At 44.0% G+C, this 16,879-nt stretch overlaps 1 protein-coding gene across 2 annotated transcripts in view; it reads left to right on the forward strand.

Moving 5' to 3' along the window:
* The window catches only part of CLUAP1 (clusterin associated protein 1), a 76,513-nt gene that overhangs the window by 10,567 nt on the left and 49,067 nt on the right, over positions 1-16,879 (forward strand). For both annotated transcript variants that reach the window (XM_035131360.2, XM_035131362.2), the window contains exons 4-5: positions 3,655-3,834; positions 9,402-9,497. In XM_035131360.2, coding sequence (XP_034987251.1) covers positions 3,655-3,834; positions 9,402-9,497 — 276 coding nt within the window. The remainder of the gene's footprint in view (positions 1-3,654; positions 3,835-9,401; positions 9,498-16,879) is intronic.

Here is a 16,879-nt window from a genome sequence, read left to right on the forward strand (position 1 = left end):
CTTCTGGCTGAAAGAAATAGAAGGAAAAACACTTTGCTTGTTGTTGTTTTTAAACAATTCCCTATTATACTTTTTCTTGCCAATGCGTGCCAACCACTTCTTCCTTTTCTGGGGTGATCAAAAATTGCTTAGGGCTTTTCAGTGCCTATAAAGAATTGCCATTTTTTTGGTCTAGCAATTACATTTTCTCTATTCTTGCTGAAGTTGTTTCACATGTGGAGGAAAACATAAATTTCTGTAATCCTCACATCAAGCAATCACTTGATCTTCCCTCTTCTTCAGTTTCAGCATTTCTAAGGTAGCCATTCCTTGTTGCTGAAGCTTTTTTTAGTGTCTAGGCTAAACTTCACCTGGGCTGTTGAAACCTCCTCTTTGTAGGTCTCCCCTCCTGCTGTGCACTTTCCCTGCTTTTTCTCCCTAGTGGTTTGTCCAAAGCAAATTGTGTTGTCTGCAGGCACCGGTGTTTGTGGTGTGATAATATTTCCATTTTCTTAGCAGGGGAATATGTCACCTTTCTGCCAAGAGCCTCTCAAGGCAGACCTTTCTTCCATCAGCCTGGCCCACACCATCCCCATCTATGATTTTAGCTCCTTGAGTATCCACTCATGCCATGGAATGAACTATGAGTAGCTAAAAGACAAAGTCACAGGAACCCAAGTAACAAAACAGAAGTGATTGTTGAAACAAAACATGTCAGCAAATGCAAATATATGTGTACACAATACAAAATGCAAGTTACCCAAGCTGTGACCACTGTATAAACAGCAACAAAGTTGTGGAAATAAAATAGATGAAGATAGACAAGATCTCAGGATTGTATCTCACTTCATACTTGTTCAGAAACAAAATGGAGAATTACCCATGGATGGCAGCCCCAATATCCCTCCCCCATATTTTCTTCCTTTCATTAATATGCTATTCCTGTAAACTGTGATTCTGCATTTGAGTAACAACCCTCTTGGTTAGAAGTGTGATCCAAAAGTGAAGAGTTTTCAGTTCTTTGGCAAGGGTTAAATATATTGAAATGCAAACCTGCTACTTTATTATTACTTGTTTTTCTATGCCTTCATTCTTTTGTTACTTATAAATATTTTCCATTTTGAAATTATATATGGAGGAACCCCACCCACCCTCTGGCTTTTTTTCTACTACTTACAGTTCCCTGCCAGCACCTTCCATTCTCCTGCTGATCCCCACTGTGGAACTCCCTCCTCTCCTCAACACCCTTCCTTTTAGTTTCCAGATGGTAAATGTTTATGTGTATTCATGGAGAAGTGTTGGATTGATTTCATGGCACATACTAGGGAGAGAAATCAAAACAGAGTACCATAATTTAATAGAAAAATGTTGAATTGCCTGGCCGTAAGAATCATTGAAAGGGAAGAATTCATTAAGATAAGTGATCTCATTATGGCAATTCACAGTGGGGTTGGGAAGCCACTGACCTCTGTGTGGAAGGTGGGCACGGACGGGCAGCACTTAAGTGCCAATTAAGCAAAGGTCTGATCAGCTGCAGTTCCACCCCTGGCAAAGTCTCTTCAGGCTAATTAGGGAACTACTTGATGCCAAGGTGTTTGCTGTATAAGGTTACAGGTAGGTAGCTGTGTTGGTCTTCCGTAGTAGAAACAAACAAACAAAAATTCCTTCCAGTAGCACCTTAGAGACCAACTAAGTTTGTCATTGGTATGAGCTTTCGTGTGCATGCACACTTCTTCAGATACACTGAAACAGAAGTCACCAGACCATTATATATAGTGAGAGGGTGGGTAGGGTATTACTCAGAAGGGTGGTGGGGATGAGTGATTGGCTGATAGGTGTGGTAAACCTGTGGACGACTGTTAACGACTGCAATTGGTCTTACAGGAAAAAGCAATGGGTGAGATGACTAAAAATAGCTTTATCATGTATAATGATATAAGATAAAAAAATTCCTTCCAGCAGCACTTTAGAGACCAACTAAGTTTGTCATCGGTATGAGCTTTCGTGTGCATGCACACTTCTTCAGATACGTGTGCATGCACACAAAAGCTCATACCAGTGGCAAACTTAGCTAGTCTCTAAGGTGCTGCTGGAAGGATTTTTTTTATTTTGTTTCGACTACGTCAGACCAACACGGCTACCTCCCTGTAATGAGATAAGAATCCAGTGTCTCTATTCAGACCAGGTCTCTCCATGGTTTTAAGTTTGTTAATAAGTTGCAATTCAGAAACTTCTCTTTCCAGTCTATTTCTGAAATTCTTTTGTAATAAGACAGCTACTTTGAGATCTTCTATAGAATGTCCTAGGAGATTAATGTGTTCTCCTACTGGTTTCTCTGTTCTTGTGATTCCTGATGTCAGATTTATGTCTGTTTAGAAGAAGAAGAGTTTGGATTTGATATCCCGCTTTATCACTACCCGAAGGAGTCTCAAAGCGGCTAACAATCTCCTTTCCCTTCCTCCCCCACAACAGACACCCTGTGAGGTGGGTGGGGCTGAGAGACTTCAAAGAAGTGTGACTAGCCCAAGGTCACCCAGCAGTTGCATGTGGACAAGCGGAGACGCGAACCCGGTTCCCCAGATTACGAGTCTACCGCTCTTAACCACTACACCACACTGGCTTATACTTTGGCGTAGGGTTTGGCCTGTTTGTCCAATATAGAGAGCTGAAGGGCACTGTTGGCATTTGATGGCATACACAGTGTTAGAAGATGAGCAATTAAATAGTCCTGAGATGGTATGTTTGATGTTGTTGGGGCCAGTAATGATGTTGTCCGGGTGTATGTGGCAGCAAAGTTTGCATCTGGGTTTATTGCAGGCTCTGGTACCAGTGTCCATGTTAAGTCTGGTGGTTGTATTATTGTGGGTGAGGAGTTGTTTAAGATTGGGTGGCTGTCTGTAGGCAATGAAAGGTCTTCCTCCCAGAGCTTGAGAAAGGGAGCTGTCATTGTCCAGGAGAGGCTGTAGATCTCTGATGATGCGTTGTACTGTTTTAACTTAGGAGCTGTATGTGATGACTAGTGGTGTTCTGTTATTTTCTTTTTTGGGTCTGTCTTGCAGCAGATTCTCTCTAGGTATCAGTCTGGCTCTGTTGATCTGTTGTTTAACTTCATCAGGTGGATATTTTAGTTCTAAAAAGGTTTGCTGTAGATCTCTTAGGTGAGAGTCTCTGTCTGTGGAGTTGGAACAGATGCGGCTGTAACATAGGGCCTGGCTATATACAATGGATTGTTTGGTATGTTTGGAATGGTAGCTAGAAGCATGTATAAGGGTCATTTTTATCTTATTTATCCTGACAGCATCCTGACACATTATTTATCCTGACAGCATCAGGGAACGGCTTGAGCTGTCTTTTTGCAATCTGAATTACTGTGTTACAACTATTGCATGGGCAAAAGCATCTTTTAAAAATGGAAAGACTTGCTAAGATGTATAAGTTGTGTTCTTGGAGAAGGTGTTTGAGATCTGCCTCTTCAGAGTCTGGCGATCCCAGAACAAGGCCTAACCTAAATACACGATGAAGCAGCTTTATGAAAGCCAAAGCAGATCCAGATCTGGTTAGTGGCTGGATGGGAGACTGCTTGGGAACGCTATGTATATTGCTTTGAGTTCAATCATGGAAGAAAGGTGGGATAGAACATACAGTAAAACAAATTTATTTTTGGCTTTCTAATAGGCGACAAAAGCTCACATCAAGCTCAACACCAAGAAGCTCTACCAAGCAGATGGCTATGCAGTGAAGGAGCTTTTGAAGATCACCTCTGTTCTTTACAATGCTATGAAGACCAAAGGAATGGAAGCCACTGCAGTGGGTGAAGAGGACACGAGCAAATTCAAATTTGACCTTGGCTCAAAAGTAAGGAGCTTCTTCCTCCTTCAATTTCTTTTCAAGATTTGTTACATTTGCATCCTGTTCTTCTTATCAGGAACTCTAGAGTATTCTTTTGCCTCACAACTTCTCTATGAACCAGATTAATTTGAAACAAAGGACCACCTAGCCAATTCACACTAGTTGTAGAAGCCCTGTGTTGTTGTGAAGTAATGTATATAATCTAGAGATGTGTTGAGCTACACATACAACCCTAGTTGATTAAAACAGTTGGCATGAGGAATTCTGGGGATTGATCCCCGATTTGATGCAAAGTTTGATCAGATCAGCAGTCGTCTGCTTGTCTCTAGCCTGTACCACTGATGGGGGATCATATAATGGGATGTTCCTCTGTACAGCATATAATACATTCATGTATATAATAAACTAGCCTTCTTCCTGACATGCTGTTTTTCCATATGCAATTATTTATTTATTTATTTTTTAATAATGGTACAGAGGAGCAGTCATTCCTTTGAAGCTCCCCTTACAATCTGAAGTGGTACAGTCCAGATAAAGCTTTAGGCCTGGGATGTGTTAGTGAAGACAATACACTCATACCTCGACATCCGAACGACTCGACTTCCGAAGGTTTCGGCTTCTGAAGTCGACAACCCTGGAAGTCTTTTTGCCGTGTGCGTCCCGTGCCTGCGCAGAAGCGGTGCGCGCAGTCGGCACATGCGCAGAAGCGTGAAATCGCGCTTCGCACATGTGCAGAACAGGTGCTTCGACAACCGAAGACTTCGACTTACAAAGACGGCCGCGGAACAGATAGTCTTTGTAAGTCGAGGTACCACTGTAGCAGTATTTCTCACACTATTCCCTAATTTGTTTGTTCCTATATTTGAGACTGGGAGCCATTATTCATAGGAGAATCACAGATGAATATCCTTTGAGTGTTGGCTCCAAGACCAATTCAGCAGTGATTCTGGTGTTACGGAACTTTCTCTGCAGTGAGACCCACTAAGGTTTTCAAGTGTATCTCACTTGTGTATCTCAAGTGTATCTCACATTTCACAGTGTGGTTGCAAATTCTCTTTTGCTAGGTTTTTTTTGTTGAGGTTACTGTACTGTATGTATGTATATATATATATATATATATATATATATATATATATATATATACACACACACACACACACACACACACACATTCATTTTTATTAATTTTGTTACTATTGTATGTGTTAACTATGGCTTCTTTCGTCACTGCCATTTTCTTCAGAAAAGATTTGGCAAAAATGCAAAGTATACATATAAATAATAAGCTGACTGCTTTGTTCCCTACATTCTTAGCATCTAGGCTTGTCTGGAAGATGTGACCAGAGGATTACGGCCCAAATTTACTGTGAGATTGCCCCAGTTCCCAACCCATTAGTCTTTCATCTCCCAGGTTTTCAGAAAAAGTATCACTATTACAAAGAATACATTCACATTCTGGCTTCCAGCTGTTTTTATGCTTTTCTGCCCTCCCATTACTTAGTGTGTCTGGCCTTTCTTCCTGGCCTGTCAATGAGTCTGCACATTACATTAAAAAAAAGTTTCGTAAGAGTATTAGTAATTATGAATCTGTAAATGGGTCACGCCAACATTGATGGAGCAGGGAGGTTGCCCACCCCCACTGTCTCTTCTCTTGCTTTGCCTTCTTCCACAGCTGTCATTTCTCTCAGATGAATAAAAATCCAATGAAGCTGGATGCCAGAAGATTCAGGACAGATAAAAAGAAGTAATTTCTTCACAAAGCACATAGCTAAACTATGGAATTTGCTCCCACAAGTAGTAGTGATAGCCACCAGTTCGGATTGTTTTAAGAGAGGACTAGACAGATTCACGTAGGATAAGTCTGTCAGTAGCTATGACTATGCTCTACCTCCACTGAAAGAGGGAGTATGCTTTTAAATACCAGTTGCTGGAAACTGCAGGAGGGGAGAGTGCTGTTGTGCTCAGGGCCTACTTGCATCCTTCCCAGAAGAGGCATCTAGTCGACCACTGTGTGAACAGGATGCTGGATAAGATGGGCCATCATCCTGATGCTTTGGCTGTGCTGATCTTCATCCAAGGTGACAGACACCTGTGTGTTTTGTTCCCCCACAGCGGGAAAGCTAATTTCCTCTGATGTGAAAACCTTGTGGATCTCCACCATCTCAGGCTGGCTCTCTCCTCCTATAAAGGGCCAAGAGCCCCAAGGCAACAAAGAGACCAGAGTAGGTTGTGTGTATACCCCAACGTGGCATATCTAGTCTTTGTACGATAATTGGTAGTTGACATTGGAGACCAGAAGAACTGCAGATTTTAAGGTTGTCCAATCCGCTTAAACTCATTTAATTTCTCTCTCTCATCCTTTCCCAACTTTTATGTGAAAATATACTAACTATAAGCGCCTTGAGAAAATGACTCTTTTGAACGGAAGCTGCAGCTCATTAATTTAAGATGACCTCCTCCTACTCAGGAAATGTTCTTTTTTGGGGCAATGCAAAAAATTCATTTACGGGTATGATTTCATTTACTTGTTTAAAAGTATCTTTAGGCTGGAATACACATTTCCTATTGTTTACACTTATTTAAAAGTGTGCTTAAACTAACTGCTTCTTTTTAAAAGGAAAGGTATCCATGGGAGGTCCTAATCCAAAATGTGCTTCTGATGCAGATTTCAGTTCCACATCAGTTTGTAGCTGAACATCCTTCCCCCCCCCCCCGGCGCGCCCTGGTTGCTACTTGTTCACAGAGATGTTGTTCACGGCAAACAGCAGAGAGAAAATTGGAGGATTGTTGATGGGGAACAGTCAGATCTCCAATCTGGATTGGGATCTCACATGGCTGCTCTTTTTTCAGAATAAAAGTAGACAACTTAATAATAATAATAATAATAATAATAATAATAATAATGCCTGTTGTCTTTGTCCATGGAGTTTTCTTGGCAGGGATACTGGAGTGGCTTGCCAGTTCCTTCTCCAGGTGGATCACGTTTAGTCAAAACTCTCCACTATGACCTGTCCATCTTGGGTGGCCCTGCATGGCATAGCTCATAGCTTCTCTGAGTTATTCAAGCCCCTTCGCCACGACAAGGCATTGATCCATGAAGGGGAGCATTGATCCATGAACTGATAGGTGAAGGGGGATCAATAGCAAATTTTGATCTTATAGCAAAATTCCAGCTTAAACTGAAGAAAGTAGGAAAAACCACTGGGCCAGTAAGATACAATCTGAATCAAATCCCTTATGAATACACAGTGGAAGTGAGGAACAGGTGATGAATACACAGTGGAAGTGAGGAACAGGTTTAAGGATTTAGATTTGGTGGACAGAGTGCCTGAAGAACTATGGATGGAGGCTCGTAACATTATACAGGAGGCAGCAACGAAAACCATCCCAAGGAAAAGGAAATGCAAGAAAGCAAAATGGCTGTCCAACGAGGCCTTACAAATAGCGGAGGAGAGGAGGCAAGCAAAATGCAAGGGAGATAGGGAAAGATACAGGAAACTGAATGCAGATTTCCAAAAAACAGCAAGGAGAGACAAGAGGGTCTTCTTAAATGAGCAATGCAAAGAAATAGAGGAAAACAATAGAATGGGGGAAACCAGAGATCTGTTCAAGAAAATTGGAGATATGAAAGGAACATTTCGTACAAAGATTACCCTAATCAAGGACAAAAGTGGTAAGGACCTAACAGAAGCAGACGACATCAAGAAGAGGTGGCAAGAATACACAGAGGAATTATACCAGAAAGATATGGAGGTCTCGTACACCCCAGGTAGTGTGGTTGCTGACCTTGAGCCAGACATCTTGGAGAGTGAAGTCAAATGGGCCTTAGAAAGCACTGCTAATAACTAGGCCAGTGGAAGTGATGATATTCCAGCTGAACTGTTTAAAATGTTAAAAGATGATGCTGTTAAGGTGCTACACCCAATATGCCAGCAAGTTTGGAAAACTCAGCAATGGCCAGAGGATTGGAGAAGATCAGTCTACATCCCAATTCCAAAGAAGGGCAGTGCCAAAGAATGCTCCAACTACCGCACAATTGCGCTCATTTCACACGCTAGCAAGGTTATGCTTAAAATTCTACAAGGCAGGCTTAGGCAGTATGTGGACCGAGAACTCCCAGAAGTGCAAGCTGGATTTCGAAAGGGCAGAGGAACCAGAGACCAAATAGCAAACATGCGCTGGATAATGGAGAAAGCTAGAGAGTTCCAGAAAAACGTCTACTTCTGCTTCATTGAATATGCAAAAGCCTTTGACTGTGTCGACCACAGCAAACTATGGCAAGTTCTTAAAGAAATGGGAGTGCCTGATCACCTCATCTGTCTCCTGAGAAATCTCTATGTGGGACAAGAAGCTACAGTTAGAACTGGATATGGAACAACTGATTGGTTCAAAATTGGGAAAGGAGTACGACAAGGCTGTATATTGTCTCCCTGCTTATTTAACTTATATGCAGAATTCATCATGCGAAAGACTGGACTAGATGAATCCCAAGACGGAATTAAGATTGCTGGAAGAAATATCAACAACCTCAGATATGCAGATGACACAACCTTGATGGCAGAAAGTGAGGAGGAATTAAAGAACCTTTTAATGAGGGTGAAAGAGGAGAGCGCAAAATATGGTCTGAAGCTCAACATCAAAAAAACCAAGATCATGGCCACTGGTCCCATCACCTCCTGGCAAATAGAAGGGGAAGAAATGGAGGCAGTGAGAGATTTTACTTTCTTGGGCTCCTTGATCACTGCAGATGGTGACAGCAGTCACGAAATTAAAAGACGCCTGCTTCTTGGGAGAAAAGCAATGACAAATCTAGACAGCATCTTAAAAAGCAGAGACATCACCTTGCCTACAAAGGTCCGTATAGTTAAAGCTATGGTTTTCCCAGTAGTGATGTATGGAAGCGAGAGCTGGACCATAAAGAAGGCTGATTGCCGAAGAATTGATGCTTTTGAATCATGGTGCTGGAGGAGACTCTTGAGAGTCCCATGGACTGCAAGAAGATCAAACCTATCAGTTCTTAAGGAAATCAGCCCTGAGTGCTCCCTGGAAGGACAGATAGTGAAGCTGAGGCTCCAATACTTTGGCCACCTCATGAGAAGAGAAGAATCCTTGGAAAAGACCCTGATGTTGGGAAAGATTGAGGGCACTAGGAGAAGGGGACAACAGAGGACAAGATGGTTGGACAGTGTTCTTGAAGCTACGAACATGAGTTTGACCAAACTGCGGGAGGCAGTTCAAGACAGGTGTGCCTGGCGTGCTATGGTCCATGGGGTCACGAAGAGTCGGACACGACTAAACAACAACAACAACAACAACAACAATAATAATAATTGTATACCACCCTATACCCTCAGGTCTAAATAACATGATATGCAGCTTATCCCTTTAAAGCATGATTTGTTTCCACCATAATTGGTGTAGATATGATCTCTTCTTTTTATGTGTTTTGTGACATGCCTTTCCAGTTGCAGAACTGACCAGATATGGTGGTTTCACTAGAAATATCCTTATCTACCCCCCCCTCTGGAATTTTCATGAAGGTAAAGCTCTTCTTTTTCTGATGTTTTATCTAGATCGGCGATTTGAAGACGGCCAGGCAGCTTGCTTCAGAAATCACTTCGAAAGGAGCATCTCTCTTTGATTTACTGGGCAAAGAAGTAGAGCTGAGGGTGAGTTGGTAAAAAGAACTTGCAGGCTCTGGGAAAAAAAACAATTGAATTCTTCAATTATTGTACTTGAAGTCATCCATCTTTGTGCTGTAACATTTCTAGAAACCTGAAACCCAAAATTGGGTTATTTCAAATCAGCCACTTGTGAATGCCAGCTCTCCTTTAGTGGTCAGTTCATAGTCATGATAACAGTTCTCCTCTGCTTATTTTCTCACTCAGTTTTCTATCCCCTCTCAGATTTCTTCCTGTTCTCCTCCCTGCTTTCCACTTCATCTCAGGAATTGCTTCTTCCAGTCCTTCTCATCTCCCTTTGCTCTTTTGCTTTGGCCAATTGTCTCTTCTTTCCTTAGTCCTGTCTGATCCACACATAAGCTTAAGATTCTGTGTAGTCAAAACAAAATTAAAAAATCCTTCCAGTAGCACCTTAGAGACCAACTTAACTTACAGCTGTTAATTTCAGTGGGTCTACTCTGAGTAAAAGTTAATTTGATGCAACTCTTAGAGAAGATGGAGCAGACGGAGCAACTTAGTCTTTGGCATCTAGAGGCTTGTCTGCCTGACTAGACCCACTGGAACCTTAGGACAGCTTAGCCAGCAACTGCACACATAGGGAATACTCTCCTGTTTTCTGTATCAGAGTGTTCTCTGTGAGTAGCAGTTTCCTCGTTGTGCACACAGAATATTCTTTGACATATGGCAAGGCACAAGGCAGCCCTGGGATGTGCAAGGCTCTATGTGTAGAGCTTTGGGATTGTGGCGATTTAGTTATCTTTAACACTTGAGATAGTTTAGAAGGCAGTAGGCTGGTGGCTTTGTGATGGGTGCCAGCTATAATAAAATAATAATAGTAATAATAATTTATTATTTATACCCCACCCATCTGGCTGGGTTTCCCCAACCACTCTGGGCAGCTGCCAGGAGAATATATAAAAAGTGACAAAACATCAAACATTAAAAACTTCCTTAAACAAGGCTGCCTTCAGATGTCTTCTAAAAGTCAAATAGTTGTTTATTTCCTTGACATTTGATGGGAGGGCGTTCCACAGGGTGGGCGCCACTACCGAGAAGGCCCTCTGCCTGGTTCCCTGTAGCTTCACTTCTTGCAGTGAGGAAACCGCTAGAAGGTCCTCGGAGCTGGACTTCAGTGTCCAGTCTGAACGATGGGGGTGGAGATGCTCCTTCAGGTATACTGGACCAAGGCCATTTAGGGCTTTAAAAATCAGCACCGACACTTTGAATTGTGCTCGGAAACGTACTGCTTGTTTCCCTATCCATCCTTGTAAAGGCTTCCGTTTTGCAGTATTCTGATCAAATAATTTTGATCTTTCAGGCAAGAGGGAGGAAAGTTTTCAGCCAAGCAGGGCAGATCTTTTATCTCCACCCACCTGCCAATCATCTGACATTATAATGATGCGCAAGCAGTTCCGTCTTGTTTGCTGCAGGGGTTCAGGTACACCAGCGAGGTCACTGCTCATACACCCCAAACTAAGCAGGATTGAACAGCTGTTGCATGGTTCAATCCTACTTTCCATCCGTGGAAAGTATCTTTACTTGCCCTGCACCTGAAGTCATGTATGAGGTATGAGGCAGGTGGGCATAGTTTGGTGAAAACATCCTTGTGTGCCACATGGGGAGGCCTGTTGGTCCAAATTTGGCCTGCAGGCTGGGGGCTCCCTATCCCTGTTTTTTAGAGATTTAGCAGGCTTGGTCAGTGCTGTATTGAGCAGTCCCTCAAAGGCAGTGCTCAAATGCATACATAATGCATACATAATGTTAAGCCAAAAATAGTTATCAGATTGAACTTGCCATATCCTGTCTCAGGAGAAATGACTCTGCCTCATTAGAGTTGGCATGACATTGTTAGTGTAAGGTACAAAGCCTTTGCAAAAGACCAGTTGTGCGAAAAACCTTCAAGAAAGTAACAAGCAGCGCTTTCCTGCATCGTTCCTAATGATATGTGTCTGGTGTTTTTTTTTTGTTCTGAGCAATTAATTAAAACTGAAATGCAATTCCAGCCCAAGGCTGGATAGTAAAGCTGAACACTCTCTACTCTCTCTGGGATCTGGGCCCATGGCATGTTCTGAAATACATTAGCATTAGTCTGTTATTGCAACAGTGTATTGATACCCATTTTTGCTGATGGGAAGCTGAACTTTATGGTAATTATACTGGCAAAATTCAAGCCATTAATTATGGGTGAACTTAATATTTACAAATCCTCCCTTAATATAAATATCAAGGGCTTCTGCAGTGCACCCTCCCTCCCCAGAATCTTTTGTCTTTCCTTTATTTCCTATATCTGATTTTAATCCTGCCCTTCCTCCTCTAGGGAACTCAAGGTGACATGTAGTTTGACCATGCTTTTTTTATATGCCACTCACACCATAGTGTAAGGAAATGTTGGGGGTCAACTTTTATATGCTGCTAAATCTTAATAGCTAGGTTTTATGGGCAATAAATTACATTTATATATTTGAAATATTTCATCAAAACAGATTCCAGATCAGTATACAACAATAAAGATTGAGGTGGGGAATTTTGTGTTTTATCTATGGATGGTTTTGTATATATGTGCTGTTTTTAAAACTGATGCCAGGAAACCCTGTAACCAATAATTAGAAATTGCTGATAGTAAATACTTTATCACAGTTGCTTCCTTCCCTTCCTCAAAGGACTGTTTATGTGGCATTTTCCAATTTTATCAGCATGGTAGCTCTGTGAAGCAGATGAGTGTGTGTCAGGCCTGAGGTCACCCAAAAAAATTCATGGTAGAATAGGGATTTGAATCCAGATTTACCCATTCAGTTACAAACCTTTTGCCAACAACATCACATAGATTACCCTTTTTTGAGCTGTCAAAGTGTGTTTCATATGTTGCCTCAGTAATTCATACAACCAACCCTGTAAGGTAAGTCTGTACCATTAACTCCTTATTACTGATAGGAATTTTGGCAGGCAAGGGTGGGGAACATATATTGAAAGTTCTCATATTACATATGTAAGTATTGCTCTCTCTTAAAAACTCAACCTGGTAGCTCTCTGACCTGACTATACCAAAAGGCGCTTGGGTTTGTCATTATGAGATACTTCTTTGAATTTGAAAACTGTCAGTCTTTTTTCCATTAATTTTCCATTGTACAGGTTGAAGGTGTTCTTTTTCTTCTTAAGGATTACAGATTGCATACTTTAGGCTTGCCATGTTAGTTGAGAGCTGAAACGAAATTTATTTTCCCATCATCGCAAGGCGGGTGTAAATGAGCCCTTTCAGTTAGGGGGTGAAATAGCTGTTATATAGAAAAAACACTTCTTACCGTTTGAGCAATTTTGAAGTGGTGGAAAGATGCCAATTAGAGACCACTGGAAGAGCATCTTATAATACCCAACCTAGCAGGCGGGAGACAAGCTCCAGTGCTTACCTTCATTTGTGGATGCTGTCAGTGCATTGCAGTTCCTACGGTATGCATTGGATCTGTCAGAGGATGGATCGAGGGAAAGGATCCAGGTCATTTAGATTAAGTACATTGCTACATTTTTCCCATGTTAAAAGTGCTGAGATTTCATGAACACTGTTGATTTGCACAAAATTTTAAAAAAAACCCAGTACAGTACTTTCCTACTTCACTAAGAAGAGACTTGCTTGCTCAGGCCAAAGTTCCATCTAGTCCAGCATCCTGTTCTTACAATGGGCAACCAAATACCTATGGGAAGCCAGCAGGCAGGACCAAAGTGCAACAGTGCTTTTCCCACTTGTGGTTCCCAGAAACTGGCATTCAAAGGTATGCTGCCTCCAGCAGAGAACGAAGTACATAGCCATTGGTAGTCTTATCATTATCTAATCCTTTTTAAAGCCATCCAACTTGCTAGCTATCTCTAAATTTTGGGGGAGCAAATTCCATAGTTTTAACAGTGCACATTTACCAGTCCTGAATTTTCCAACATTCAGCTTCACTGGATGGCTTCCATCTAGTATTATAAAAGAAGTAGAAAAACTTCCCACCCACTTTTTCTACAGTATGCATAATCTTATACACCTCTATCATGTCCCTTACTCATCTTTTGTTCTAATCTAAACTGAAGAGCTCCAAATGTTGTAACATTTCCTCATAGGGAAGTTGTGCCAACCCCTTGATCATTTTTGTTGCCCTGTTTTGAACTGCTTCCATCTCTGTGATATCCTTTTTGAAGTGAGGTGGTCAGACCTGTATACCTGTAGGATTTGTTCTGAACTAATTGATTGAAGCGTTGAGCAAAGAGTCAGGTCCTTTGGGAGCAAGTGCCCAATAGCTCCCCCTCCCTGCTTTGGAAGTGTGTGTTTAAATGTCTCCAGCTCAGCTGGTTGTCTTCCACAGCTCTTCTTGGCGCTCTCCCATCTGTCAAGTAATAGATGGGTAAGCAGGAGCCTGTCAAGAAATGGCCTTGCTTAGACATGCTAAGATCTTACGCTCAGCAGGCATAAAAAGAAACTTCCCACTAAAGAAAATCTTCTATAGTGGAATGACCTTTTAAAAAAACATGAAAAACATGCTTGACTACATCTTTTTTGAACATCTTAATTAATGAGACTGAATTTTACAATATATCATAAAAGGTATTGGGAAAGCTCCTTTTGTTCCTGAAACAACCTCACTAGTGCATGGACCACTTCACATATTGCATTCATTTGAGTATCCTTACAAGATCTTAGGTAAAGGTAAAGGGACCCCTGACCATTAGGTCCAGTCGTGACTGACTCTGGGGTTGCAGCGCTCATCTCGCTCTATTGGCTGAGGGAGCCGGCGTACAGCTTCCAGGTCATGTGTCCAGCATGACTAAGCTGCTTCTGGCGAACCAGAGCAGCACATGGAAACCCCGTTTACCTTCCCGCCTATTTATCTACTTGCACTTTTATGTGCTTTCGAACTGCTAGGTGGGCAGGAGCAGGGACCAAGCAACGGGAGCTTACCCCGTTGTGGGGATTCAAACCGCCGACCTTCTGATTGGCAAGCCCTAGGCTCTGTGGTTTAACCCACAGCTCCACCCGCATACATGTCAAGTGGGGATCTGGTCCCATCTTGGATGTTGTACAGTGTTAGGATGGAGCTATATACAGCTGCCAAGAGGGGAGCCAGGAGAGTTGCGCCAAGATGGCCTGACACCAAGCCAGGAAAATTTGGCTTAAATTTGGCTTATCCCCATGTCTGAGAATACCTCACTTCCATGAAGAGGCTCCAAGTTGCATTTCTGTTATATGGGATAAGCACACACATTTTGGTATGTTATTTCCTCTAACATATTGTCACAGTGGCCGGAGTGGACTACTTCAGAGTAACGACGCTACGCAGCTCTGCATTTTTATTCTTTTATTGGTGCTGCGTATTTACAGTGCCGAAGTCATTGCTATTTACACGGAGTGATGTGGTCAGTCGGTTTCAGAACCTCCGAATGACTTTTGGCGCGTCTTTCTCCAACACAAAAGCTTTGGCAGACCCATCCTCTTGCCCCTCCTCTTCCTGCGTAATTCTGGAGTTGGGGGGATGGGTCTTCCCCCCTTACTTGCCCCTTCCTGTCCCACCTGGGACCCTGGCTCCTCTACCTTGCCTGAGCCTCGGACACGACTTCCTGCTTCCCCACTGGAATCGGAACTCTCCCTGCTTTCCCCTTTGCTCGGGGATGGGCTTGAACTCAGGAGGGGAGGGACTTCGCGATATCCCCTGTCCCTCACATCCACCCCCCTCCCAAGCTCTCCTTCACCCCTCCCCAGGCCCCCCCCATGTGTCGGTGACGACTGGAAGCCTAAGAACTCAGTGCTCTCCGAGCCCGTTGGTGTGAACACCTCCCCCCAGTCCTGCGAGCCCCCCCCTTCCGCCTGGGAGGACGGGAATCCCAAAAAGTCCGTGGCGTCAGAGCTGGTGGGGGTAAAAATGTTCTGCCAATCTGCTCCTTCCTCTGACTGGGTGGATCTCGGTGACACCCATACCTCATCCTCTGGTTCCTCAAACTCCGCTTCCCAGCGCCATGGTGAGCTGCTCTCCCGTGCCTCCTCCTCCTCCCCCTCCCTTTCCATGTGCCAGGGCTTGGGTCTGTGGGGAAAGAGGGCGTGAAATTCTTCCACCAAGAATTCCTCCTGTATCTGAGTGGCCGGGACCCATTCATTCTGGGACGGTGGAGCATCCTCCCATGCCATGAGGTACTCCAGGCCCCCCACCCCTCTCCGTGAATCAAGGATGGCCGTGGCCTCATTGAGTTGCTCCCTGCCTCCCCTCTCCCCCCCTCCCTCGGGGGTTTGTTCGCTGTCTCGGAGTCTGCTGCTTTCCCTGTACGGCGACAGCAGCGATCTATGAAACACTGGATGCACCCTCATGTCCTCTGGCAGTGCCAGTCTGTATGCCACCGGGTTGACCTGTTGCGTGACCGTGAAGGGGCCCAGCCTTTTGGGTGCCAGCTTTTTGCACCTCCCTCTGGTGGGAAGGCCCTCCGAGGACAACCACACCTTGTCCCCCACCCTGATGACCTCCCCTTGTCGCCTGTGGCGATCTGCCCCCTTTTTGTACGCTTCCTTGGCCCTCTCCAAGTGTTCTCTGAGCTGCTGGTGCACCGTCTCCAGCTCCTCTGCCCAATCCTCAGCCTGTGGGCCCTCCTCCTCCTCCTCCCCCTCCCTCTCTGGGAAAGATCTGAGGTCGCGCCCGTAATTGGCCTTAAAGGGCGACACCCCTGTGGAGACGTGCACCGCATTGTTGTAGGCAAATTCTGCTAGTGGCAGGCGATCCACCCAGTCCGTTTGCCGCTGGCTGACGTAGCATCTCAGGTACTGCTGCAGAATGGCGTTGACCCTCTCCGCTTGTCCGTTGGTCTGCGGGTGTCTAGCCGTCGACAAGCTGACCTCCACCTGCAGGAGGTTCATGAGCCGCCGCCAGAACCTGGAAACAAATTGGCGGCCACGATCCGAAATAACCCTTAAAGGTAATCCATGCAGTCTGAAAACGTGATCAACAAACAGTTTGGCTGTCTCTTCTGCAGAGACTGCCCTGGCACACGGTATAAAGTGGCACATTTTGGACATGAGGTCCACCACCACCAACACTGCGGTCTTACCCCTGGAAGAAGGCAGATCTGTGATGAAGTCCATGGACACCACTTCCCACGGCCTGTGTGGCGTGGCTAAGGGCTCCAGCAACCCTGGTGGCGCTGCTCTGACCACCTTTGCCCGCTGGCAGGTGTCACAGCCCCGTACATAGTCTCGAACATCTTCCCTCACCCCTGGCCACCAGAAGTGTCTCATGACTAGGTGAGTGGTCTTGTCCCTTCCAAAATGCCCCGCCGTTGGGTTGTCGTGCATCTGCTTGAGGACCGTACGTCTAAGCTGGGTGGTGGGCAGGTACAGTGCACCCTTGTAGAAAAGCAGC

This window comes from Zootoca vivipara, chromosome 14 (genome assembly GCF_963506605.1).
Source record: "Zootoca vivipara chromosome 14, rZooViv1.1, whole genome shotgun sequence".
NCBI classification, from domain to species: Eukaryota; Metazoa; Chordata; class Lepidosauria; order Squamata; family Lacertidae; genus Zootoca; species Zootoca vivipara.